General features: G+C 39.3%; 1 protein-coding gene across 2 annotated transcripts in view; it reads left to right on the plus strand.

Annotated features, from left to right (window-relative positions):
• COL19A1 (collagen type XIX alpha 1 chain) overlaps window positions 1-27,590 on the plus strand; it is a 445,397-nt gene that overhangs the window by 15,820 nt on the left and 401,987 nt on the right. For both annotated transcript variants that reach the window (XM_027550856.1, XM_027550857.1), the window contains exons 3-4: window positions 12,878-12,952; window positions 13,927-14,026. In XM_027550856.1, coding sequence (XP_027406657.1) covers window positions 12,878-12,952; window positions 13,927-14,026 — 175 coding nt within the window. The remainder of the gene's footprint in view (window positions 1-12,877; window positions 12,953-13,926; window positions 14,027-27,590) is intronic.

Raw genomic sequence — 27,590 nt, forward strand, 5'->3', positions numbered from 1 at the left:
TTATAATATGGAAACTCATTCCCAGTTAGTATTAAGGGATGTATCTAATGTTAATTAGGGAAAAGTGAAAACAGACTAAAATAGAAAAAGAAATGTAGCTTAATTATATGTCAGTTTTGTAGTGTCTGAGATGAAGTGAACAGGAAAATAACAGTCTTGAAAGCACTTTTTGACCTAAATAGATAATTGTTGTTATTTAGTGGCTGCATTGTGTCCGATTCTTTTGCAACCACATGGACTGTAGTCCGCCAGGCTCCGCTTCCATGGGATTTCCCAGGCAAGAATACTGGAATGGGTTGCCATTTCCTTCTCCAGGGGATCTTCCTAACCGAGGAATCGAACCCACGACTCCTGCCTTGACAGGTTAATTCTTTACCACTGAGCCATCAGGGAAGCCCTAATATTTACATGCAATTGTTAAATTATCAACCTCATAAATATTTCCAAAGGACTTGAAGGCAATTTGAAACATTTATTTCCATCTCTGATTTTTAAACATGATCAAGTGGCTAATTTGGAAAACTTTTCTTGAACATTGAGTATGTGTAAGTTACTGAACTACATGCATTCTATATTATAAAGTTTAACTAGACCCACTGAAAGGCCATTTGTTAAACAAAAAGAAGCTTTGACTTGCCTTCTGTGCAAATGACCACACATGATGAATTCTGACAATAGTCACATATGATGATATGTCCTGAGAGTGTGAGTTGCCTCGTGCTTATTCTTTTGAATATTTCTTTCAGAATTTTGGCTAACAAGGTATATACAGGTTTATAACACACCCCAGTAGAGACTTTTGAGACTTTATAACAATCTCTTATAAAGATATAACACATCTGAGTCTCTTGAACATTTTGTAAGTCTTTATGATTTTTCACTAATTTGGCAGGAGGTACATTTCATAAAATAATCTACATGGGAGTTTAAATATCCTGTGGCTAACACCATACCAAAGATATCCTGTGGCTCTCATACGTTTTTGGGGTGGGGGAAACACTTTCTTTTATCAGAAAAATCAGGAATGACTCATGGCAAAAAATAGTACATAGGGCAGGGAGTTTATTCTGATAATGTTGCGACTTTCCTGAATTTTTTTAATGTCTCTTCATTTTAAGAGACATAGCAGGTAATGCAAGTAATTACTTAATCAGAGGGGATAGGACTTTTTTGGCTAGAAAGGAGAGTGCATCAGTTTCCAGGCACATGCTAGTGTGTAATAAGTGTTCCTGATGATGATCTGAAGGCTCTACCCAAATGGTTTTCCAGTTTTAGTGTGAATAAGGATCATCTGGAGTATTGATTCCCCGGTCCCACTCCAGAGACACCTATGATGCAAGGCAGCCTGGGGCGGAATTCAGTAATTGACATTTTTAACCAGCTTCCCAGGTGAATCTAATGCCCCGTGTTTTAGGGAAATAAAGAAACACTCGCCTTTTTGATAATTGTCTCTTTTTTCCTCAGCTGGTTATCTTGTACCAGGTTCCTTTTATTTTTTATTTGTTTACTTGTTAATTTACACTTCAATAACTCTTTTTGGAGGGGTAAGAACATTTAACATGAGCTCTACCCTGATAAGACATTTCTTTATTTTTATAGCTGATCTGACCTTCCATTTATTTATTTTTAAAATGTATTATTACTTATTGATTTTTGACTCTGCTGGGTTTTCGTTGCTACAAAGGGTTTTTCCTAGTTGTGGCTAGTGGGAACCGTGCCGCAGTTGCAGTGCACGAGCCCCTCATTGCAGAGGTTTCTCTTGCTGCGGAGCTCAGGCTCCAGGGTGCACGGGCTTCAGTACTTGTGGCACGTGGGCTCAGTAGCTGCAGCTCATGGGCTCCAGAGCACAAACTCAGTAGTTGTAGTGCACGGAGCTCTTGCTCCGCGGCATGTGGGATCTTCCTGGATCAGGGGTCGAACCCGTGTCTCCTGCATTGGCAGGCAGATTCTTTACCACTGAACCACCAGGGAGCCCCACACTTCTATGTGTATAATAGAGTACTGTTCGCTGTGGATCTCCGGAAGGTAATCATCTTGCAGAACTGAAGCTCCGCCACCTTGGGATTTCCCTGAATGTGATGCTCCTGTACTTTGCTATCCCAATTCTTTAATCAGGTTTACTGTATATGGGGAAATTGGAATGCATATGTTCTGGCTCAATTTACTCTACCACATTAATCTTTCTGAAAGAGTTTCCTGGATGTGAATTCCAAGTTAATCAAAAGTCTAGTAAGCTTTATGTAACTTGAAGCATGGAGGGAAATGACTAAAGATGAAGAGTTGATTTTATTAGATTGTCTGGTAGGAGGTGCTCGTGAAACAACTCACCCTAAACCTGCCGTCGAAGTTACTTGATTGAAAGTATCATTTGCATTAATTGAAAACATCAGCACAGCCTGTCATGAGGATTACTGGAGAGGATGACATTCCGAGCCTGGCCTGACAGGGGCTCTTCTCGTGTCTTGTGTGTCTGATTCACATGCAAGATTCCCTTTTTAGTTTCCTCATGTGCAGACCTGTGTGTGTGGTCACTAACCATTTACCGGAGGGAAGTGATTACAGCTAAAAATAAAATATAACAAATCTGAGGGAGAGGCTAGGATTTCAACTCTGGAGTCTGTGAAGTTGTCAACAGTCTGCTGTTAAACTTAAATATACGAAGGATAATTCGAGTCTTTTAATTGCTTTACTGAACTCAGTGGAGTACTTAAAGGTTACTTGCAATATTGGCCCAGTTGAGATAGAATCAAGAATAATACAGAGAGATTCAATAACACCTTGAAAATTAAAATCCTGAAGCTATTCAGAATTAGTGGTTTCATATACTTTGGTCAGTGTTACCATTATGTTGAGATTATAAGGCATACTTGAGTGTTTTCACACAGCAGATAAACAATTTGAATGTGGCCGTTTCAGCTCAGTTGTCAAAAAACGGTGGGGAAGAAACTTGTATTAACAAATATATATTGCATGCATTAGCTCCAGACTGCCTTTAATCACTTTCTTAAAAATTTCCTCTATGATAGAAGCTTATGTATCATATGGTTCCTCTTTATCTTCCACTCTCCTTAATCTAGGAGCTTCTCAGTTGGCTCTGTGATGTGCTGTGCTAAGTGGCTTCATCCGTGTCCAACTCCTTGCAACCTTATGGACTGTAGCCTGCCAGGCTCCTCTGCCCATGGAATTCTCCAGGCAAGGATACTGGAATGGGTAGCTTTTCCCTTCTCCAGGGGATCTTCCCAACCCCAGGATCAAACTTGGGTCTCCCACACTGCAGGCGGATTCTTTACCCTCTGAGCCACCAGGCGCTAGTAGTAAAGAACCCACCCGCCAGTGCAGGAGAAGTAGCAGACACTGGTTCTGTCCCTGGGTCAGGAAGATCCCCTGGAGGAGGAAATAGCAACCCACTCCAGTCTTCTTGCCTGGAGAATCCCAGGGACAGAGGAGCCTAGTGGGCTGCTGTCTATGGGGTGACACAATTGGACACGAATGAAGCGACTTAGCAGCAGTAGCAGCAAAGTATAGTGTACAGGGGTCCTAAGGACAACTAGTAACAATCAAAAGAAAGGCCTCTGTCAATAGGGAGTCTGTCAGCCTTAAAAAAAAAAAGAAAAGCACCTGAAAGTTCTTATTTTGATACATTTTACCCACTTCAGTGTTCTTGCCTGAAGAATCCCAGGGATGGGGGAGCCTGGTGGGCTGCCGTCTATGGGGTCACACAGAGTCGGACACGACTGAAGCGACTTAGCAGCAGCAGGAGCAGGATGAAAAGAATACAAGCTAGTTCTAAGTCTGTGGTAAACTGCTGTTCACCTTCTCAACTGTAATCCTGAGACAAATGTTGTGTTGTGAGTTTTGTCAGTAAAGGTAAAGAGAACAATTTTCCTCAACACATGTTAGAAAACAAGAGTAAGGCCTGTCAGAATGGCTGCCCCCAAAGAGACCACAATTGACGAACACTGGCGAGGGTGTGGGGAAAAGGGACCCTTTGTACACTGTTGGTGGGCATGTAACTTGTTGCAGTTGTTGTGCAAAACTGTGTGGAGCTTCCTCAAAAAACTAAAAACAGAGCTACCGCATGACCCAACAATTCCACACCTGGGTGTATATGTGAAAAAAAACCTCACTAGTTTGAAAAGATACATGCACCTCAATATTCATAGCAGCATTGTTTACAGTAGCCAAGATTTGGAAGTAGCCTAAGTGTCCATCAATGGATAAAGAATAAAGGATAAAGCAGGTACACACACACAAGCACACACACAGTGGAACACTCAGCCATAAAAAGGAATGAAATTTTGCCATTTGCAGCAACATGGGTGAACTTGGAGGGTATTATGCTAAATGATATGCCCCATGGACTGTAGCCTGCCAGGCTCCTCTGTCCATGGGATTCTCCAGGCAGTAATACTGGAGCCGGTTTCCATTTCCTTCTCTGGGGAATCTTCCTGACTCAGGGATCAAACCTGCATCTTCTGCATTGGCAGGCAGATTCTTTACCACTGCGCCACCTGGGAAGCCAGACAGAGAAAGACGGAATCTAGAAAGCAAAATGAACTACTGAATGTAACAAAAAAGAAACGGACCCACAGATGTGGAGAACCAGCTAGCAGTTACCAGTGGAAGAGAGAGGGGGTAATATAGGGGTAGGAGATTAAAAGGTACAAGCTATTATGTATAAAATATGCTACAAGTATAAGCATTGGCACTTGGAATATAGCCAATATTTTATAATAACTATAAATGGAGTATAAGCTTTTAAAATTATACAACTGTGTTGTACACTTGAAACATATAACGTACATCAACTATACCTCAATAAAAAAGAAGAGTGGTAAACAGAACGCCTGTGAAACTAGACAGACTTAACTGTGATTATAGAGGTAGTAATTCCATAATACTGGAGAAGGAAATGGCAACCCACTCCAGTTCTCTTGCCTGGAAAATTCCACGGATGGAGGAGCCTGACAGGCTACAATCCATGGGGTCACAAAGAGTCGGACACGCCTGAGCAACTTCACTTTCTTTCTTTCTATAGTTCCTTTTGGAGAAGGAGGTGGCAACCCACTCCAGTGTTCTTGCCTGGAGAATCCCATGGACAGAGGGGCCTGGTTGGGCTGCGGTCTATGGGGTTGCAAAGAGTCAGACACGACTAAGCAACTAACACACACAATTCCATAACACAGTATGTGTACTCCTGAGGATATGAAGAAATAGAAAAAATAAAGCAGTCAAAACAGACAAGAGAGAGACCTGTTGCAGTTTCTCAGGAGGCAGCTGATGCCCTCCTTCCCTTCTCTCGTCGCACACGTTGCTCCCATGTAATCCCTTCCTTCCCTGTGCTATTTGAGAGGAGAAAGAAGGAATACAAACTGCCTTTCATGAATACCAAACCGACGACTTTTACATATAAGTGGGCGTGGAAAGACCAGAGCAGTGATAGGAAAAATATGTTTCGAAAGGCATGTGATCTAGTTTCTGGACTAGAACGCTTACCAGTTGAATAGGAGGCCAAGTCAGCAGGTGAGAACAAGGAGAAGGATTTAGAGATTAAGGCAACAAGTGATTTTTTTCAAGCACATGTTTCAAACTGAGAGCAAGGACAAAATACATTTCTACCAAATAAAGAGAATATCATAGGTACTGTTTGTTTGGAATGTGATTTTGAGAAGCATGTACAATACAGGGGGAAAAGCAGGACTATGGGAAATGAGTTTTATTTCATCACTGCCATCAAGTCACTGTGTAATCTGGGGGGAAGTCACATCACTTCTCTTAAATGACTTGTTCTCGGGCCCTCAGGTTTCTAATTTTTAGAGGAAGACAAGGATAAAAATCTTTTTAAAATATATGTAATTTTTGTAGATAGTCTCGATGAAATCAGATAATCTTTCCCAAATCTGACCTAGCCTTCCTGTCTGGTGCTTTATCCCCTTGCGGTATCCTTCCAACCCTATGAACTGCCCGGGTCCTTCAAGCTAAGTCAGGCGGAAAGGGGGTCTGACAGTCACCGACAGCATCTTAAATCTGACAAGACTTCTGCGTTAATATTTGGAAAGGTCTGTTGATTAAGGGCCCCCAAGTAGTGCATCTTTGTGGTGAATTTTTAGTAATTACTTTTGAAAGGTTACCACGAGCCTTGGAAATGCTGCTGCTGCTGCTGCTGCTGCTAAGTCGCTTCAGTCGTGTCTGACTCTGTGCGACCCCATAGACTGTAGCCCACCAGGCTCCCCCGTCCCTGGGATTCTCCAGGCAAGAACACTGGAGTGGGTTGCCATTTCTTTCTCCAGTGCATAAAAGTGAAAAGTGAAAGTGAAGTCGCTCAGTCGTGTCAGACTCCTAGCGACCCCATGGACTGCAGCCTACCAGGTTCCTCCATCTATGGGATTTTCCAGGCAAGAGTACTGGAGTGGGGTGCCATTGCCTTCATTTGAAATGCTACCCCTGCCTAAATTCTCCTATCTGACAGGATGCTTGGATATGTGGGTCTTATAAGTAGTTCTTCAAGATACATGCACATTTACCCCAAAAGTATGATTTACTTTGTATTAAAATGTATCATTGCTTAAAGAAATTAACATATCCAATTTTTTATATCTACTTATATTGTATTGCCTTTTTTATGCAATGAACAATGAGACCCATGCATTCAGCTTATTGTACCTTGAGTCTTACACCCAAGGAATTAACATTTAGTTGTTTTATTTTCAACAGAAATATAGTTGACTTACAATATTGTGTTAGTTTCAGGTGTACAGAAAATACATATATATATATATAAACATATATATATATATTCTTTTTCAGATTCTTTTCCATTATAGGTTATTATAAGGTACCGAGTATAGTTCTCTGTGCTATATAGTAGGTCTTTGTTGTTTTTCCATTTTATATATAGTAGTGTGTGTATCCCCACTCCAGTACTCTTGCCTGGAAAATCCCATGGACGGAGGAGCCTGGTGGGCTGCAGTACATGGGGTCGCTAAGAGTCGGACACGACTGAGCGACTTCACTTTCACTTTTCCCTTTCATGCATTGGAGAAGGAAATGGCAACCCACTCCAGTGTTTTTGCCTGGAGAATCCCAGGGACGGGGGAGCCTGGTGGGCTGCAGTCTATGGGGCTGCACAGAGTCGCACACGACTGAAGCGACTTAGCAGCAGCAGCAGTGTGTATATATGAATCTGAAACTTCTAATTTATCTTTCCCCAACTTTCCCTGTTGGTAACTGTAGAAGTTTGTTTTCTATGTTTGTGGGTCAATTCTGTTTTGTAAATATGCTCCTTTGTATCATATTTTTAGATTCCACATATGAAGTGATATCATGATATTTGTCTTTGTCTGACTTACTTCACTTAAATTAACATTTAGTTTTCATTTTTTTTGTTTAGCTTTTCATAACAGAGCACATATACTAGAGATATAAAGCTGTATTTGAATTTTATAAACTGAAGACTTTAGTGAAAAGCATTTTCATAAATATTATTGGAAATGTTCAATTTTATTTACTTCAAAGTGACAGGGGTATTATCTTGGCATCATCATATATTCATTAAGTCCGCAGAAGAATTTAAATAAGATATATACTGTTTCCAACTTGGCAATAAGCTGACATACCTTCCAGTCATTACCAATGCATCATAGTAGGAAGTTCCTTCCATAGTCTGGATGTGTGCTTGCCAATCATCTGTTGGAGTCTCCCTATATACATTGTGAAGAATTTAAAGTTAACCTCATTTACAACAGTCATACAGTCATTCAAAGTCATTGTAAAAAATTTGATCACAATTTTGGTGTTTTGTTTTATAAAAATTATTTTAGCTTACAGTGCTTTCTCAAAGACAAGCTGTTTTCCTCACTCTGTTGAGGTATTACTCACACAAAGGTCCACAAATCTTAGGTGCACAGTGCAGTGAATTTTTGCATAATGTATTTACACACCTGTGAAACTGCCTCTCAGATCCTATTATAGAACTTTCCAGAACCCCAGAAGACTTTCCTGGATCCCATCCCAGCTGACACCCTACCAAGGTAACCAGTACTCTGATATAGATAAGTCATACAATCTCTTGAACTTCATATAAATGGAATTCTAAAGTTTATATGACCAACCTAGATAGCATACTCAAAAGCAGAGACATTACTTTGCCAACAAAGGTCCGTCTAGTCAAGGCTATGGTTTTTCCTGTGGTCATGTATGGATGTGAAAGTTGGACTGTGAAGAAAGCTGAGCACTGAAGAATTGATGCTTTTGAACTGTGGTGTTGGAGAAGACTCTTGAGAGTCCCTTGGACTGCAAGGAGATCCAACCAGCCCATTCTAGAGGAGATCAGTCATGGGTGTTCTTTGGAAGGACTGATGCTAAAGCTGAAACTCCAGTACTTTGGCCACCTCATGAGAAGAGTTGACTCATTGGAAAAGACTCGGATACTGGGAGGGATTGGGGGCAGGAGGAGAAGGGGATGACAGAGAATGAGATGGCTGGACGGCATCACGGACTCAATGGATATGAGTTTGGGTGAACTCTGGGAGTTGGTGATGGACAGGGAGGCCTGGCGTGCTGCAATTCATGGGGTCACAAAGAGTTGGACACGACTGAGCAACTGAACTGAACTGAAAGTTTGTATTCTTTGGAGAACGGCATTTTTTTCCACTTATTATATCTATGAAATTCATCCAGGTCATTGCATAGAGCAGTGGTTCATTCCTTTTTATTGCTACACTTTTTCATTGTATATACCACAATTTGTTTATTTATTCTTGTTAATGAACATTTGGTGGTTTCCAGTTTTAGATGCTTATGAGTAATGCTGCGAGGAATATTCCCTTCTAAAAGAGCCTTTTACACCATTTCTGTACTCCTTTTTCTTGGGTTATTGATGTTCCAGGTTTTGAGTTCATGATTATTTAGCTTTAAGAAATGCTATGAATTTTCTTAAGTGGTTGTACTGACTTCCACTCCCATGAGCAGCAACATAGGGAATCTCTCCTGCTCCACATCCTCATTAGCACCTGTGCCGTTCTTTAATTTTTAGGCGTTTAGTGGTCTCGCTGTGATTTTGCTTTGCATTTCCCTGATTACTAATGGCGTTGAGCACCTTTTCATGGGCAGGTTGGCAATATGAATATTCTCTTTTGTGAACTGCTTAGTTTTTTTTTTTCACATTATCATGATAGGGTTTTCAAACTTTTCCCAGTCAAGTTGTGAAAATTCTTTTTATGTTCTGGATATGATCCTTTGTTGGATATACATATTGTAATAGTCCCTGGATAGCCTTTTCACTCTTTTAACATTGTCTTTTGATTATTAAGATTTCAATGAAGGCCAATTTGTCAACCTTTTGTGCTTTCTGTGTCCCTATCAGTGAATATTTTCTACCCTCAGTTCATTAAGATTTTACATGTTTCTGTAGTCCTTTATTGCTTTACCTTTCACATTTATGTCTAAGAGAATCTCTAGTTAATTTCTGTGCATGGTGTGAGGTAAGGGTTCAGTTTTGTTCTACACTGATGTTCCATTGGTCCAGAATCACTGATTGAAAAGACCATCCCTTTCCCATTGGAACTGCACTGGCCCTTTTGTGGTAAATCAGGAGATCACGTGTGCACAGGTCTGTGTCTGGACTCTCTGTTCTACTGATTTGTTATGTGCAGCAGCACTACATTATAAAAGTCGCTGGTGTACAATGTTGTAGATCCTCTGGCTTCTTCTTCAGTTTTGTCTTAGCTGTTCTAGTTTTTCTGCAGTTCCACTTAAATTTGAGAATCAGCTTGTCAGTTTTCACATACACACTCACATAGGAATACACACACAACCTGCTGGGATTTTAATTGGTACTGAACTACACCTAGAGATAAAATTGAGAATTGACATCTTAACAATATTTAGTCTTCCAGTCTAAATACTTGGTTAGTCCATTAGGTTATTTAGGATTTTAATTTCTCTCTGCAACACCGTCTAGTTTTCAGTCCAGAGATCTTGATGGGATATTTAGTTTTTATAAAAATGATGATGAACTCAGATAAAAATGGATATGACTTCAATTTTCTTTAAAAAAAAATGGGCAGCATTTACAAAATACCCAGTTTTGTTATCATGTTAAGATGTCTGAGATAAGAGTTTCCAAAGTAGCTAAATATTCTTTAAAATTATTCAGTACTACATGTTTTAATTGTGTGTGTCACATCTTATATGTCTGATTAAGTGGTAGTACTATTTATAACTTGATTTACCCTTCTTGGTAGGTATATTAAGCTGAGGCCGTGTCACCACCCTTGAAGTCTACGATGCATTTGTTAAGTGAAGGATTGAGAGGCTGAGCAGTTGACCAGGAGAATCAGTAGTTTCCACTTTCCATGGAGCAGGACACAGTTTGATTTTCAGCAGTTCATCTCTGTGTCATAAAATCTTTGAGGTCATTAAACCCAAACCTGAATTTCAGAAAACATGAATTTTTGGAAAAATAAGGTTGTGATTGTAAGATGGCAAAATATTTCATCAATTTAGGTTAAGAATTGTCTAGTTGTACAGTTGGCATATTATAAAAACTGGCTGAAATTATGCCTGAAATGGCTATTAATTTCCTAGAATCTTGTTGTTCAGTTACTAAGTCATGTCTGATTAGAACTGCAGCACACCAAGCATTCCTGTCCTTCACTGTCTCCCAGAGTTTGCTCAGACTCATGTTCATTGTCTTGATGTTGCCATCCAACCGTCTCATCCTCCGTCATCCCCTTCTCCTCCTGCCTTCAATCTTTCCCAGCATCAGGGTCTTTTCCTATGAGTCTGCTCTTCACATCATATGGACAAAGTACTGGAGCTTCAGCTTCAGCATCAGTCCTAATGAGTATTCAGGGTTGATTTCCTTTAGAACTGACTGGTTTGATCTCCTTGCTGCCCAAGGGACTCTCAAGAGTCTTCTCTAGCACCACAGTTCGAAAGCATCAGTTCTTCGGTGCTTACCCTTCTTTACAGTCCAACTCTCACATCCATACATGACTACTGGAAAAACCATAGCTTTGACTATATAGACCTCTGTGGACAAAGTGATGTCTCTGCCTATTACTAAACTGTCTATGTTTCTCATAACTTTTCTTCCAAGGAGCAAGCGTCTTTTAATATTGTGACTGCAGTTGCTGTCAGTCAGTTCAGTCACTCAGTTGTGTCTGACTCTTTGCGATCTCATGGACCATAGACTGCAGCAGGCCAGGCCTCCCTCCCCATCACCAACTCCCGGAGCTTACTCAAGCTCATGTCCATTGAGTCAGTGATGCCATCCAACCATCTCATCCTCTGTTGTCCCCGTCTCCTCCTGCCCTCAATCTTTCTCAGCATCAGGGTCTTTTCCAGTGAGTCAGTTCTTCACATCAGGTGGCCAAAATACTGGGTTTTCAGCTTCGGCATCAGTCCTTCCAGTGAATATTCAGGAATGATTTCCTTTGGGATTGACTAGTTTGATCAACTTGCAGTCCAAGAGTTTTCTCCAACACCATAGTTCAAAAGCATCAATTCTTCGGCAATCAGCTTTCTTTACAGTCACTTTTGCAGTCATCGTAGTCTGAATTAAATTTAAATATACCCCAGATAATAAGAAATTAGTGTATACATGTATAGTATTATATTAGTATATTGGGATGCAATGAATATGTAAATCCACTGTGAGTGTAAGCAAACGTGATCATTTCTTTGAACACCATTAACTGCCTCAACACATAATTAGTATTTTCTCAATGATTTTTTGGAGAAGGCAGTGGCAACCCACTCCAGTTCTCTTGCCTGGAAAATCCCATGGACAGAGGAGCTTGGTAGGCTGCAATCCATGGGGTGACGAAGAGCCGGACACGACTGAGTGACTTCACTTTCACTTTTCACTTTCATGCATTGGAGAAGGAAATGGCAACCCACTCCAGTGTTCTTGCCTGGAGAATCCCAGGGACAGAGGAGGCTGGTGAGCTGCCGTCTATGGGGTCGCACAGAGTCGGACACGACTGAAGCGACTTAGTGGCAGCAGCAGCAGCAATGATTTTTATCTCGTTTATTTTTCACTATAGACCACTTTAGTATAGCAGAAGTCTGCTTTTGCTATTTAGTTTTATTTTAATAACTTATTTCAGGCTGCTCTAACAAAAATACCATAGTGTTTGGAACTTAACCTACAGACATTTATTTATCACAGTTCTGGAGACTAAGTCTGAGATCAGTGTGACAACTTGGCTAAGTTCTTGTGAGAACCCTCTTCCTGAATTCCTCACAAGGTGGAAAGAACTCCTATTTCTCCAGTTTTTGTAAAGGATATGAATCCCATCATGAGCACTGCACCCCTATGACCTCATCCAAACTTAATCAAGTCCTAAAGGCCCCACTTCCAAATACCGTCACACTGGGGATTAAGACCTCAGCAAAGGAATTTGGGGAGGGACGCATTTAGTCCATTGCAGTCTCCTTCTGCTCTAAAGTTTAATATCACTAATACCAAAACCTGAATACAAGTTATGTTAAAATAGTAGTAGTTCGCTTGTTCTAATATTAGAATATACTTTGAATATGAAAATTTAACAATATTAAAGCTAGCTAATTTCCTACTGTCAAGTATATTGTAGCAATTAGAATATTAGAGCAATAAAATTGTAACAATAGCTAAGACTAACAAGCATTGTCTGTATTCCAGACACTTCATGTATATAACCACATGTAATTCTCATGAACACACAATTAAGTGGGTAATACTCTTATCCTCGTTTAAAAGAAACTTAATAAAATAATTTAATTTCTTTCCATTTTATCTTACATTTCTGATTGTGTTACATGATTCACATTTATTCAAAGAAAAATAATAGACCCTATACTGAAAATTCTCAATATTTTTTTTTTTTAATAGAAAACCAGTGTCCTATACTGAGAACAGAGGGACGCCGGTTTAGACAAGACAACAGAGATAAACTTGAAGTTTCAGGTAAGCATGATAATCTTTCACAAGGAAGCATTTTTGTGTAAAATTATAACCAAACATGTTGTGTATTGTAGGTGACTCCTTGACATTGTAATTTAAGATGATAAGACCAATATCAATAAAATTAAGAGCAAAGCAGGCAGATGATATACAAAAATTTCTGAGAGCAGAGTTCTACATTGTTTAACCTGACGACCAACAATTCAACCTCTTGGAGAACAAAAGTTATTTGAAATTATAAAAGTCATATCTATTGTAGAAAATGTGAAATAAAGAAAGTGTATGAGAAGGAAGATCTCAATACCCCAGTATGGTGACGGCGCTCATTTTGGAACATACCTACCCTTCTTTCTCTTTTTCCCTTTAATCCTCCATTTTCTCTCTCCACCCTCCCTCCACTCTGACTCATGCACGCATAATCATAATCCATACACTGCATTTGAAATCCACGCATTTCTCCACACCAACATATATTTTTCTAAAGCATGATATTTTTAAAAAGGCTGCTTAGATTTCAGTTGGATGGGTATGCTGCTGCTGCTGCTGCTAAGTCGCTTCAGTTGTGTCCGACTCTGTGCGACCGCATAGACGGCAGCCCACCAGGCCCCGCCGTAATAGTGCTTTTTATTTAACTAGTTTTCTGTCTTTAGCTATCAGAGCTGGTACAATAAGCGACTCTGATTATTTATTTAGAATCATTCCTATATCAAAGAAAATTAATATTTGAATCTCTTGAAATATATTTTGTCCTCTTACAGATTCATGTTGATGTATGGCAAAACCAATACAATATTGTAAAGTAATTAACCTCCAATTAAAATAAATAAATTTATATTAAAAAATAATTTTACAATTTAACCTGAAATAATGAATCTGCAGATAATGACTACAAAAAATCCTATTTAAAAATCAGTATCTCTGTGAGTTTACTATATTTAATAAAACTGCTGGATTAAATCATTTGTTACACTTCACAGGTTTTGACCTAGCAGAGCGATTTTCTCTGAAACATGTGTTTTGTGAAGGTGATAAAACCTGTTTCAAATTGGGAAGTTCACTTCTTATTAGAGACACCATGTAAGTAAAATAATAATTTTTCTTTATGTTTTTGAATACTATATAAACTACTTTCTAAAGAGATTCCAAATAACTTGTTTAAAAATAAAAAGTTATCTTGACAGTATCACAATCATTTGAATGCTGCAGTAAATGTGATGTTTTTATACTGTGGTTTTTAATAATCTGCAAACTGATCTTGTTCTGTGGTGTTAATTTACATGTATAGATAGAGGCATGATTATTATAAAATAGTAATTAAATCTATTTTTGAAGAAATATTATTTATGTTTAAACAAACTAATCAAAATTAGATTTTAAAATGTGAATTTGAAACATAAGACCAGTGTAGACTTAGAGACAAAAGACTGATATTTATTATATTTATTTCCACATGCTTCATGCATAGGGATAAGCTCTATGATAAATTAAAAGAATTTACCCCTTATTTATTGTATATATTGTATAGAGTAAACAGTAGGATAAAAAAACTTTTTCTTTTTTTTTTGATCTTGATATTTATTTCAAAATGGATTTACCTAAGGCTTTTTTATTGTTTGTTATCTTTATTATACTTCTGATAAATGAGACTAAAAAGAATCACTTTCCACTTGAATATTTCCAGTTGATCAGCAATTATACAAAGCAAGCATTCACTGTATGGCTGACTATAGGTAACTGGAGGATGGATCAACAGTAAATCAGAAAGCCTGAGTCATCAAGAAGGCAGATAGAACATATATGGTTCTGATATTCAGCCTTTGAGTCCAAGGTGAACATTCCAGTGTATGACTACACTGCAATGAATAAAGCATAAAATTCTGCTTGGTTTAATATGCAACACAGATGTTTTTGTGTGAAAACACGCATGGATGTTTCCACTTCCTGATGGGTATTCTAATATTTGAGTTACCAGGTAGAGTTGTTGAGAATCTCAGCTTTGAAATTCTCAAAGAGAAATAGCATTAATTATCTCGTTGCCCATCCTCAGAGGTATCATGTAAACCAGGTTCCTAACTCCTTGAGAAAATTTTCTTTTAAATTTTCTATTTTGTGATCCTTTAGATACTTTTAGTTTAATGATATGGTTCCTTAAAAGTAAACTGCTCGTTAATTGGTAAGAAATCAGAGGGCTAAGGAAGAGGGTAATTTGATATCAGGGGATGTAACGGTGATTGTCTGCTGGAGAACTTCAGCAGATGTCACTGTACAGACCTGTGCTATCGTGGGTGTCTTAAGCCTGAAAGTGGCTTCACACGCACACATTAAACCCTCAGGGCTTGACAGCTCCCTGTTTGGGTATTCATATGCAGTAAAGAAGAGTCCATTTGTGTCTCATATATTTCATATATATTGCTTTAGATGTTTCTTAAACATAAATTTAATTAATGAATTTAAGAAAGGCAATAAATCCTTTTCCAAAAATTAAAATGCATGTTCTCTCTCACCTTCTCCTGATGATTTAAACCCCTCTAATTCTGGCCAGGTGGCCAAAGTATAGGACTGACAATTTTAAGTAGCTACATTGGAAAACTTGTTGCCACATTTAGACAGTGCCATTCTCTTTTGAGTATGCATGGTAATAAATACTGTGTATGACTTGAAATTTATTTTTTGATTTTGGGCTCTAAATCACTGTGCTACTGCTGGGCAATCAATATAAGTTAATTCTCCAGCTCTGCACAGGAGAACTCTGGTCCCTCCACTTCAGGAAACTGGAGGGGATCTGGTTAAGCTGACTAGTGAGTGTCAAGTAGCTTGGCTCATCTCCACTTACATTTTGCTCTGTGAGCCAAAGATGCTAGGATGCTTCTCTCACATGATGCCATCTTGATTTTTCAATGAGACTGGAGTAAAGTTGCAGCTATTTATATATTTGTAAATGAGCTGCCTTGCAGAATCAGCATGTGAAAAGGCAGATGCTAATTCACATGGAAATTGGGACTTTTTCTATGCCTGAGCTTGTTTTGTTTTTTTTTTTTTTGTTTTTTTTTTTTTACTGTTCTGGCATCTTCCAGGTTTAGGAGGGGAGATATCTTATGAACTGTTGGTCTCTACCCAATGGACACTTTGTGCCTTTAGCCTGGCTTAACCTGGGGACCCAAAAGCAGCTCTTGCAAGGGTCCTTCAGGAAAACATTGTTGTCCCCAGAAAGGTCGCACGGGTACGGGAACATGTGACGAACTGTCTATGTTTGGTTTTCTTTTCAATTCATGTCCATCTTCAGTATTCCTTCGGATAGGAAATAATAAGTATTTGGGGCTTGCTGCTTAGTTTTCTAGAATCATCTTTCTGGAGGAAATTCCCTTAGCATTTTTTTTATCTACAAGTTACATATCTGGTTATGTAGAAGAAATAGTGATTTCTATACACATTGAGAGCAATATTCCAGATGATCATGCTCTGATTATCTTTAAATTGTGTTTCAGCAGTTATCAGGGAAAGTGGTGAAGTTCTGAGAGAAAATTTCATAAAACATGCATATGGTATGAAGCACCTTATTTATTTGGTTTAATATAATTCTTTCATTAGTTGCTTGTATATAAGCATGTTTTTAAATAAAAATGTCTTAGTAGTTGAATAAATAAATTTAAAATGTAACAGAAAAAGTGAATTTCCTGATTTATCATTGAATTCAAGGATGGTTAAGAGCCTTATCTCTCGGGTTTTGTGTCCACAGAATAATGTGTTGAGAAGGATTCTGAGGTCCTATTGAGTTCAGTATGTTGGAGTGTTATGGCCCATTAGCAAAAAGAGGGGGGAAGGGAGGGTTCACATATGTCTCAAGTCTGTAGCTTCCCTAATTTAGGATGATACATGTGAGACGGTGGCTTTTGCTACTGAAACAGTTCCCAAAAGTGGGGGAAAATGAGGCTATGTGTGAAAAAATAATCAGCACGGATTAGTAAGATTTTATGAACTTGGATAGTGTAGCTAGAAACAGTTGGAATAATTGACTGATACAGTCCTCTTTGCTTTTATTATAAACAAATACATCTCCAGTGAAGAGGAGTTGTCTCTCTGTCTCTTTCATTAAACTGGTGGTTACATTCTGGAAGCAAAGGTCTATTTAATTTCACAGCTTTACATGGAAAATATGAGCTGGAGGAAGGTCTTCAAATTTGTGTTTTGTAATACATAATAATCCTCAGCAACTAGGAAACCCCACACTATATACATAGAAAATGTACTGAGTTTTTAAGAAGATTTTCAGTTTTTTTTTTTTTTTTTTATTGTTCTGGCATCTTAAGCCTTAACAGTTCCCTTGGAAATATTCCTAAATATGGGAAAACTGTTATGTGTATTGCAGAGCATCATCAGCCCCCAGTCTTTGCTACTATTGAATGGTTTACACTATGGGCATATCTTTTCTACACAAACCTTCACATTATGCTCAGACTTTTATTACTGTATTATATTAAATAACACTACAATGTACCAGAAGGTTGCTTCCTCTGTTTTTCTAACTAAAGAGGCCAGTTAAGACCCACCACTTACTCATCCATTGCCTCCTTGTTTATTCTTCACATATCCATTCATTCAGTAGATGTTTATTGAGCCAAAAAAATCCATAAGATTGATGTTTCGAGTAGAAATCCAAGCTTGTTTTTAGAGATCTTGCTCTATACTTATAATTATGTTCCATCATTTTTTACCCATCTGTTTGCATTTGATATGCAGATATCACCCAATTTCTTCAGTGGCATTAGATATTTTTGTTATTAAGTTCTGTGTTTTAACTCAAAACTTGTAACAAGTATAAATAAAAGTTGTAGCTTACTGTAAAAAGTATTTTAGGGGTTCCTGAAATTTTCTTTTTTGCTAAGGGTTGAATAAGAGGGAGCATTCAATAAGTCACTGAAATGAATCCAGTCTAGTCCAGAGCTCATCCTTTCATTTAACATTTACTAGGCACCCCACTCCAGTACTCTTGCCTGGAAAATCCCATGGACGGAGGAGCCTGGAAGGCTGCAGTCCATGAGGTCGATGACGGTCAGACACGATTGAGCGACTTCACTTTCACCTTTCACTTTCATGCATTGGAGAAGGAAATGGCAACCCACTCCAGTGTTCTTGCCTGGAGAATCCCAGGGACGGGGGAGCCTGGTGGGCTGCTGTCTATGGGGTCGCACAGAGTCGGACACGACTGAAGCAACTTAGCAGCAGCAGCTTCCAATGGCCTGAGCACTTCCTTAGGCTCTGGGACTGCACTGGGGTAGGATGCAGGAGTAATCTTGCCTTCCCAGAGCCTGCTGGAAAGACACACAATGCAAAGAAAAGCTGCACTCTGTTCTTGCCTCGACCCAAGAAGAAACTGAGCTGTGTTCTCTCATTTGAGCATAGGCTGCCAGACTCAAAGCCCACAGCTCCTCTCGTAAAAGCTACACTTCCTTAAGCATCACACACAGGCTGATTTTCAGTATCTTCATTCCTTCCCTCATAAGAGCCAGTTTTCCAACCATGTTTAATTTTTATTACTCTTTGGGACCTCTGCAAGTTCTCAAAACCAGTTAAATTCTAAATCTCAAAATTACGTTCAAAACTCTGATACTGAAGCTTCTCATTGCTGAAAATTTTGGGAGGATTACTTCATCATTTCATTAAACTATAGAAAATGAATATTTATGCATTCCTTGGATTTCATTTGGGGCATTCTATATAGGAAGTTTCCCATGTAATGAAATGTGACTTAGTAAAAAGCTGTCCAGCTGTTTACATGAGATTGACTGACAGCTGCACATAAGTCTGTTAACCAGTCCAAGCTCGTACTGCTCGCTGCACCGCAAGCCAATGAGGCGAGAGAAGATGGTGGACTAGTGTCCCAAAGAACCATCTTACCTGAGGTGGAATTCAAGCTTCTTTTCTACTGAAAGGGGAGGGAGTGTTGCTGGTTGTTGCAAACATCTTGGTGTTGGAATCCTTTGTTCTTGCAGCATCCATAGGTCTGGTTTCATAGTGTTCCTATAAACCCTCAACAAGACAAATGCTATTCTCTGTTCTGCAACTTTTTATCTCTGTATGAATGGAAAAACACTATTCCTTTAAAGGTTAGAGTCATGAAAATGGGCTATCGTGTATATTTCAGGCTATAGGTAACATTTTTTTTAGTAGATTCAGTTCAGTTCAGTTCAGTCGCTCAGTCGTGTCCGACTCTTTGCGACCCCATGAATTGCAGCACGCCAGGCCTCCCTGTCCATTACCAACTCCCAGAGTCCACCCAAACCCATGTCCATTGAGTCAGTGATGCCATCCAGCCACCTCATCCTCTGTCAACCCCTTCTCCTCCTGCCCCCAATCCATCTCAGCATTAGAGTCTTTTCTAATGAGTCAACTCTTCGCATGAGGTGGCCAAAGTACTGGAGTTTCAGCTTTAGCATCATTCCTTCCAAAGAACACCAAGGGCTGATCTCCTTTAGGATGGACTGGTCAGATCTCCTTGCAGTCCAAGGGACTCCCAAGAGTCTTCTCCAACACCACAATTCAAAAGCATCAATTCTTTGGTGCTCAGCTTTCTTCACAGTCCAACTCTCACATCCATACATGACCACTGGAAAGACCATAGCCTTGACTAGACGGACCTTTTTGTTGGCAGTAATGTCTCTGCTTTTGAATATGCTATCTAGGTTGGTCTTAACTTTCCTTCCAAGGAGTAAGTGTCTTTTAATTTCATGGCTGCAGTCACCATCTGCAGTGATTTTGGAGCCCAAAAAAATAAAGTCTGACACTGTTTCCACTGTTTCCCCACCTATTTCCCATGAAGTGATGGGACCAGATGCCATGATCTTAGTTTTCTGAATGTTGAGCTTTAAGCCAACTTTTTCACTCTCCACTTTCACTTTCATCAAGAGGCTTTTGAGTTCCTCTTCACTTTCTGCCATAAGGGTGATGTCATCTGCATATCTGAGGTTATTGATATTTCTCCCGGCAATCTTGATTCCAGCTTGTGCTTCTTCCAGTCCAGCGTTTCTCATGGTGTACTCTGCATAGAAGTTAAATAAACAGGGTGACAATATACAGCCTTGATGTATTCCTTTTCCTATTTGGAACCAGTCTGTTGTTCCATGTCCAGTTCTAACTGTTGCTTCCTGACCTGCATACAAATTTCTCAAGGGGCAGATTAGGTGGTCTGGTATTCCCATCTCTTTCAGAATTTTCCATAATTTATTGTGATCCACACAGTCAAAGGCTTTGTCATAGTCAATAAAGCAGATGTAGATGTTTTTCTGGAACTCTATTGCTTTTTCCATGATCCAGCAGATGTTGGCAATTTGATCTCTGGTTCCTCTGCCTTTTCTAAAACCAGCTTGAACATCAGGAAGTTCACGGTTCACGTATTGCTGAAGCCTGGCTTGGAGAATTTTGAGCATTACTTTACTAGCGTGTGAGATGAGTGCAATTGTGCGGTAGTTTGAGCATTGTTTGGCATTGCCTTTCTTTGGGATTGGAATGAAAACTGACCTTTTCCAGTCCTGTGGCCACTGCTGAGTTTTCCAAATTTGCTGGCATATTGAGTGCAGCACTTTCACAGCATCATCTTTCAGGATTTGAAATAGCTCAACTGGAATTCCATCACCTCCACTGGCTTTGTTCATAGTGATACTTTCTAAGACCCACTTGACTTCACATCCAGGATGTCTGGCTCTAGGTCAGTGATCACACCATAGTGATTATCTGGGTCATGAAGATCTTTTTTGTTCAGTTCTTCTGTGTATTCTTGCCATCTCTTCTTAATATTTTCTGCTTCTGTTAGGTCCATACCATTTCTGTCCTTTATCGAGCCCATCTTTGCATGAAATGTTCCCTTGGTATCTCGAATTTTCTTGAAGAGATCTCTAGTCTTTCCCATTCTGTTGTTTTCCTCTATTTCTTTGCATTGATCGCTGAAGAAAGCTTTCTTATCTCTTCTTGCTGTTCTTTGGAACTCTGCATTCAGATGCTTATATCTTTTCTTTTCTCCTTTGCTTTTCGCCTCTCTTCTTTTCACAGTGATTTGTAAGGCCTCCCCAGACAGCCATTTTGCTTTTTTGCATTTGTTTTCCATGGGGATGGTCTTGATCCCTGTCTCCTGTACAATGTCACGAACCTCATTCCATAGTTCATTAGGCACTCTATCTATCAGATCTAGTCCCTTAAATCTATTTCTCACTTCCACTGTATAATCATAAGGGATTTGATTTAGGTCATACCTGAATGGTCTAGTGGTTTTCCCTACTTTCTTCTATTTAAGTCTGAATAGATTAACTTATAGCAAAAGCATTAGAACCTTTAACAAAGGTTAAAGTAAAAGAAACAGATCCAATATAGAGTCAGATTTGTTCTCTGCTATAATTTTTCTGTCACTGTATTTCCTAAACTATAGTTTGGCATAGCAGAAATGTGCAGTGAGTCCTTAAATCATACATTCTTAAGACAAAGGAAAAAGCTGATAGGTTCACAATTAATAAATTTTTTAAAATCATACAACTTACCCAAATTTTATTTTATTTTTTATAATTTCTTTTATTAAAGTATAGTTGATTTACAATATTGGGTTAGTTCGTGCTATAAAACAAAATGATTCAGTAATACATATATATTAATAAATTCTTTTTCACATTGTTTTCCTTTATGAGTTGTCACAGGATATTAAATGTAGTTTCTTGTGCTATCTAGCAGGACTTTACTGCTTATCCATTCAATATATTATAGTTTGTATCTGTTAATCCCAAACGCCCAGTACATCCCTCCCCTACTTCCTCTCCCCCTCTGCAACCACAAGTCTGTTCTCTGTGTCTGTGAGCCTGGTTTTCTGTTCATAGGTAAGTTCATTTGTGTCATCTTTTAGATTCTACATATAAGTGATATTGTATGGTATTTGTCTTTCTTTTTCTGACTTGCTTCATTGTAGTGTGATAATCGCTAGGTCCATTCATGTTACTGTAAATGGCATTATTTCATTCTTTTTAATGCAATTTAGGCAAATTTTATATATTAGAAAATAATTTTAAGAGTATTATACATATTTTAAGAATGCATGGAAATATTTACTTCTCTATCACAAAAGCCTCTTATCTTTTTCTAGAAAATTGAGGGGTATTCAGTTCAGTTCAGTTCAGTCCCTCAGTTGTGTCCAACTCTTTGCTATCCCATGAATTGCAGCACGCCAGGCCTCCCTGTCCATTACCAACTCCCAGAGTCCACCCAAACCCATGTCCATTGAGTCGGTGATGCCATCCAGCCACCTCATCCTCTGTCATCCTCTTCTCCTCCTGCCCCTAATCCCTCCCAGCATCAAAGTCTTTTCCAATGAGTCAACTCTTCACATGAGGTGGCCAAAGTATTGGAGTTTCAGCTTTAGCATCAGTCCTTCCAAAGAACACCCAGGGCTGATCTCCTTTAGAATGGACTGGTCGGATCTCCTTGCAATCCAAGGGACTCTCAAGAGTCTTCTCCAACACCACAGTTCAAAAGCATCAATTCTTCGGTGCTCAGCTTTCTTCACAGTCCAACTCTCACATCCATACATGACCACTGGAAAGACCATAGCCTTGACTAGACGGACCTTTGTTGGCAAAGTAATGTCTCTGCTTTTGAATATGCTATCTAGATTGGTCATAACTTTCCTTCCAAGTAGTAAGTGTCTTTTAATTTCATGGCTGCAGTCACCATCTGCAGTGATTTTGGAGCCCCCCCAAAAATAAAGTCTGACACTGTTTCCACTGTTTCCCCATCTATTTCCCATGAAGTGACGGGACCAGATGCCATAATCTTAGTTTTCTGAATGTTGAGCTTTAAGCCAACTTTTTCACTCTCCACTTTCACTTTCATCAAGAGGCTTTTGAGTTCCTCTTCACTTTCTGCCATAAGGGTGGTGTCATCTGTAAGGGGTATTAGTACATTCCATTAACAGCTTATGTTGAGATGGTTCCTTATTGGTTCACAACCACAGAAATTCCCCAGATGGGTAGTTGGCAGGTTTACAGAGCAAGGCAACTTACATGTGAGGCTTTTCTTGCAGGCCAGAAGAGCAGTAGATCTCTACAGCTACGGGCCAGAATCACAGTTTATATAGAGCCTTCATGGGGCTCAGTCATGTACACTGTCCAGATGGTCTCAGCTATAGATTACTCTCTCAAGGCTGCACCCTTGAAAGAACTTCTACCACGGAAATGGCAGGCAGAAAAGTACATTCCAAGGACAGGGGAGAGGGTTGCCTCTGGCGGTCCCTCTGGTTGCCCAGGACCAGCTCACACGTCATCTGGTGGGCAAATCCTGTCAATGACCTCTTCCAACACTTCTAAAATATAACATAATATGAAATATCAGCTTTGTATGTCCATTTAACAGAAACATTTAATATTATCATCAATTTAAGTAAGGATTTTCCTCCTTCAGATTTTATGTAATTATATAATTGAATTTTATATAATTTTATATAATTAAATATTTGAGGGTAAAATGAAAAAGTGTCAGTAATTGATCATATCTATATAGATTCTACCTGGGTTGGGAAGGGTAACCTTTCCATGAAGGAGAGCATGGAAACCCACTCCAGTATTCTTGCCTGGAGACTCCCAGGGACAGAGGAGTCTGGCAAGCACATATAGATTCTACAGCATTCATATCTAATTTATTTTGTTTTATTTTATTTTGGAAACATCATTTACCATATCTACCATCTTGAAAGAAGTGAAAGAAAGTGTTGTTAGTGACTCAGTCATGTCTAGCTCTTTACAACCCCATGGACTGTAGCCCACCAGGCTCCTCTGTGGAATTCTCCAGGCAAGAACGCTGGAGTGGGTAGCCATTCCCTTCTCCAGGGGGTCTTCTCTACCCAGGGACTGAACCCAGGTCTCCTGCATTGCAGGTGGATTCTTTACCATCTGGGCCACGAGGGACCCATCTACTGTATTAATGAATGTTTAAGTGGGACGACGGAGCCTGGTGGGCTGCCGTCTATGGGGTCGCACAGAGTCGGACACAACTGAAGTGACTTAGCATAGCATAGCATAGCATGTCATTGCTGACTAGAGGTGTAATGTTGTACAGCAGATCTCTAGAGTTTATGTTTTCAATTATAGTTAATTACATGTAAATTATCTTAAATATCCTTATGCCACTTATCTTGAGAATAGTGAAGTACCAGTTAAATCTACTACTTAGGAGTCATAATAATGCAGAAATTAGCATACAGTAATAAAATTAAGATGTCCTATTTTGGTAATTACTTGGGCCACTTTGACAGTCATTAATTAAATGTACTTGTATGGTTGGATTATATATTACATTTTTTACTTCACCTGTCTTTTTATCTTATGAATCAAATCTTATAAGCGACAACAACAAAGAGACTTTGCTTGGGTGCAGGTTGTATATATGTATCTGTGGAATGTGCACTGCAGGTTTCCAGAATACACAAAGGAAAGAAAGCATGGAGGCACATCCTTGAGTCATCTTCAATCTTATTTGCCCCATAAAAATGCTATGACGATTAATCTGCTATTAATCTTTAGTGGTGGCAAATATACTGCTTTTACAATGGCAATAAACCCAAAATTAAGCATGACCTTAAATTTATGAGTTACCCAGAGCACTGATTGTAGTAATATATGATGTTTTGTTATACTAGTGCTTGAGAATAGCTTTAGATTTTTTTTTATTGACAGGATTTCCTATTTCATGAAATAGCACTGGATAGTCTAATCCTCATTCTCAGACACAGAATCAGATAGGAAGATACAATTATGATTTCAGTGAGAAACTTTGAAATCTATGTCAATTCAAGAAAAATAATTTTGTCAACTAATAAGTCATTAATTTATTATCACTTCAGTTCTTTCAACTTAACCATAAAAGCTAATCAGAAAATAAGCATGGAAGTCATAAAGCTTCTCGTGTAATTTTATGTGACTCACACCAGTACGGTAATACCTTGTCTATGCCTTGGTTTAATTAGCACTTACATTTCCTAAAATACATTTTCCAGATTAGGTTAAAGTCTTTATCATTTTAAATGGAAAAGAAATATATTCAAATAATTGACTTTAATAATTTCTCTCACACTGGCTGTGTAATTTAGAAGCAATCACAGGTTCAGTGAAATCTTAAACTTATGTGGACACACGTGATCATGCCATGCAGAATTAACATCTGGTTGGTTGACTATGAGACTGAATTGACCAGATGTTGGGTCAACAATTATTTCTCTTAATTGAACCATCTCAATTTGGGCTTTCCACCTTGGAATTTCTATGCTTCAGCTGTCCTCTTCCAAGGGGAACCTCCGGTTTCCAAGGTTAACCCCCTTCAATTGTGCTCCTAATCTTCTCTTTGTCAACCTCCTTTGAGACCTTGATCCACACATGATCCCCTTTGCTCTTGTTTTTGATACCCTCTTCACAGGATCCTGTCCCCTTAATCTACAAATACATATTTAATTCTTCCTTGTTCTAGAAACATGTTCCCTTGACAGCCCCTTTTCCTCCCAAACTGCCCAAAGGAAGAATGTAACTGACCACTTTCACTTCCTCACACACCCTGTAACCCATTCAGATATGACTAGGACTCCTGAATACTGTGGAAATGTCTCTTTCCGAGTCAGTGGTGACCACTGTCCTGCACCCAATGCCAGTGACCTCAGTGTGGCTCAGACCTGCCTTTGTGGACTCATTTCTCTCTGTCACAGTTGTACACCATTTCTACACAGTGGAATCCTGCACATTCTAGACAGTTGAGCTTCTACACTGCCCTCACTGATGTTCTCAAGCAAGTCTCCTTAATGCTGAGCTCTCACTCTGGCTCAGATAATCTAAATATTCCCAGGACTCATTACTGTGTGGGTTCAAATCATGTCAGAGTAAGATCAGTGCCTACATTGTTAGGAGTCCTACTTTTTACCCACACAACTGCAGAACCTCAGCTCCCTCTTAAAGGCTGTGCTTATTATTTCTGAGAGCCTCTTGAGTGTTGCACATACGCTCATGTTCAGAAGGAAGTGTGTCTCTGTTCTTTGTATATGTGTGTGATTTATTGCTTTCTTATAACATCACAGTTAAAATTTTAACCATTTTTCAGTGTACGGTTCAGTGGCATTAAGTAACTTCATGTTATGCAGGCATCACCACCGCCACTCCCAGAATTTTTTCACCTTCCCAAACTGAAACCGTACCCATAAAACAATAACTCCTCATCATTCTTCCCCTAGCCCCTGACAACATCATTCTACTTTCTGTCTCTTGACTCCTCTAGGGTTGTGGAATCCTACAGCACTGGTCCTTCGGGGTCTGGCTTATATCACTTAGTGTGCTTCTGTTCCTGTGTCCTAATCTCCTTCTAAGTGCTTGTCACCTCTGCCTTTGCTCTGGTCCCCTCCATGAGAAGGCTTCTCCCTAGGACCCAGTCAACCTCCACTCATGACTGCTTATTATCAACCTTCAAAGCCAAAGCTGCTCTGCAGTCTGTGGCTAAATGGGGCTTGTGTGTGCTTTGGAGGACGGTGGAATGGGCTCTGTGACCCTTAGCTGTCCTGTGGATCCTAAGGCAGTGATGCTTGCATACAGAGCCTCACAGTGAAATTTTGTTCGGCTGGGTGGTGAGGCTTGTGGGATCTTAGTTCCTGGACTAGGGACTGAACTCAGGCCACAGCAGTGAAAGCGCTGATTTATAACCACTGGACCCCAGGGAATTCCCTCTCACAGTGTATTTAACAAATATAATTCACCAACTCTTGGCAACCAACTCTGTGGAGCTCAGAAGCCCATTGATACGGATACTAGGCAATCCTCTCTAATATTTTCATAGACAATAGCTCTCTTCCCATTTATCCATTATAAGAATATGAAATTCCCTTTGCTTAAGAGAGCTGTGTAGGCAAAAGTATTCCATGATATGGTCCCCATTATTTCCAAGTTCATATTTGATGCCAATGAAAGAAGAAATTCTAATGAAGTATTTTACTCAATTCCCAAATAATACTGAATACTCAGTATATGCCAAGCACCAAGGATTTAAGAATAAAAGTCCTGGTTATTTCTGTCTGGGAATTACAGAATTGCAACAGTCTTTAGATATTAAGTATAGAGGATGCTGGAAGAACCAGAGAAGCCTTCTGGAAAGCTTCACAGGGGATATGAAAAGTAGAAGCTTGAGGATAAGCACAAATTTACCAAGTGGTAGTTGGAGGAGGTGTTGTAGTGGTTTTAAAGGTCAACATAATTTGCATACTGGTGAGAAATCCCACATGGTTAGTAAACACAGCGGGGGTGAAGGAGGCTGAAGGGTGCCTGAGATGCTGTTCTGAAAGGCCTTCTGGGTCAGGCTAAGGGATTTGAACTTTACTCATATGAAAAAAGGTAAGGAAAGGTGAAAGATGTCTGGACTCTGAAGAGAAATCAATTATACCTCAACAAAGACATTTTTTCAAAACAACGAAAGGGAAATAATGGTGTTCTATTCTAGAAAAAGCTAAGTATACACCACTGGGAAAATCACAGCTTCGATAATGTCCTGGGGCTCCCAGGCTGATTTGAAAGCAGAACCCAAACCTCCAGACTCAGAAGCACACTTCACAATTCAGAGGATCTTTTGAGGGGGTTGTTGGATTTGA

The sequence above is a fragment of the Bos indicus x Bos taurus genome, chromosome 9, assembly GCF_003369695.1.
Source record: "Bos indicus x Bos taurus breed Angus x Brahman F1 hybrid chromosome 9, Bos_hybrid_MaternalHap_v2.0, whole genome shotgun sequence".
In the NCBI taxonomy this organism is placed as follows: Eukaryota; Metazoa; Chordata; class Mammalia; order Artiodactyla; family Bovidae; genus Bos; species Bos indicus x Bos taurus.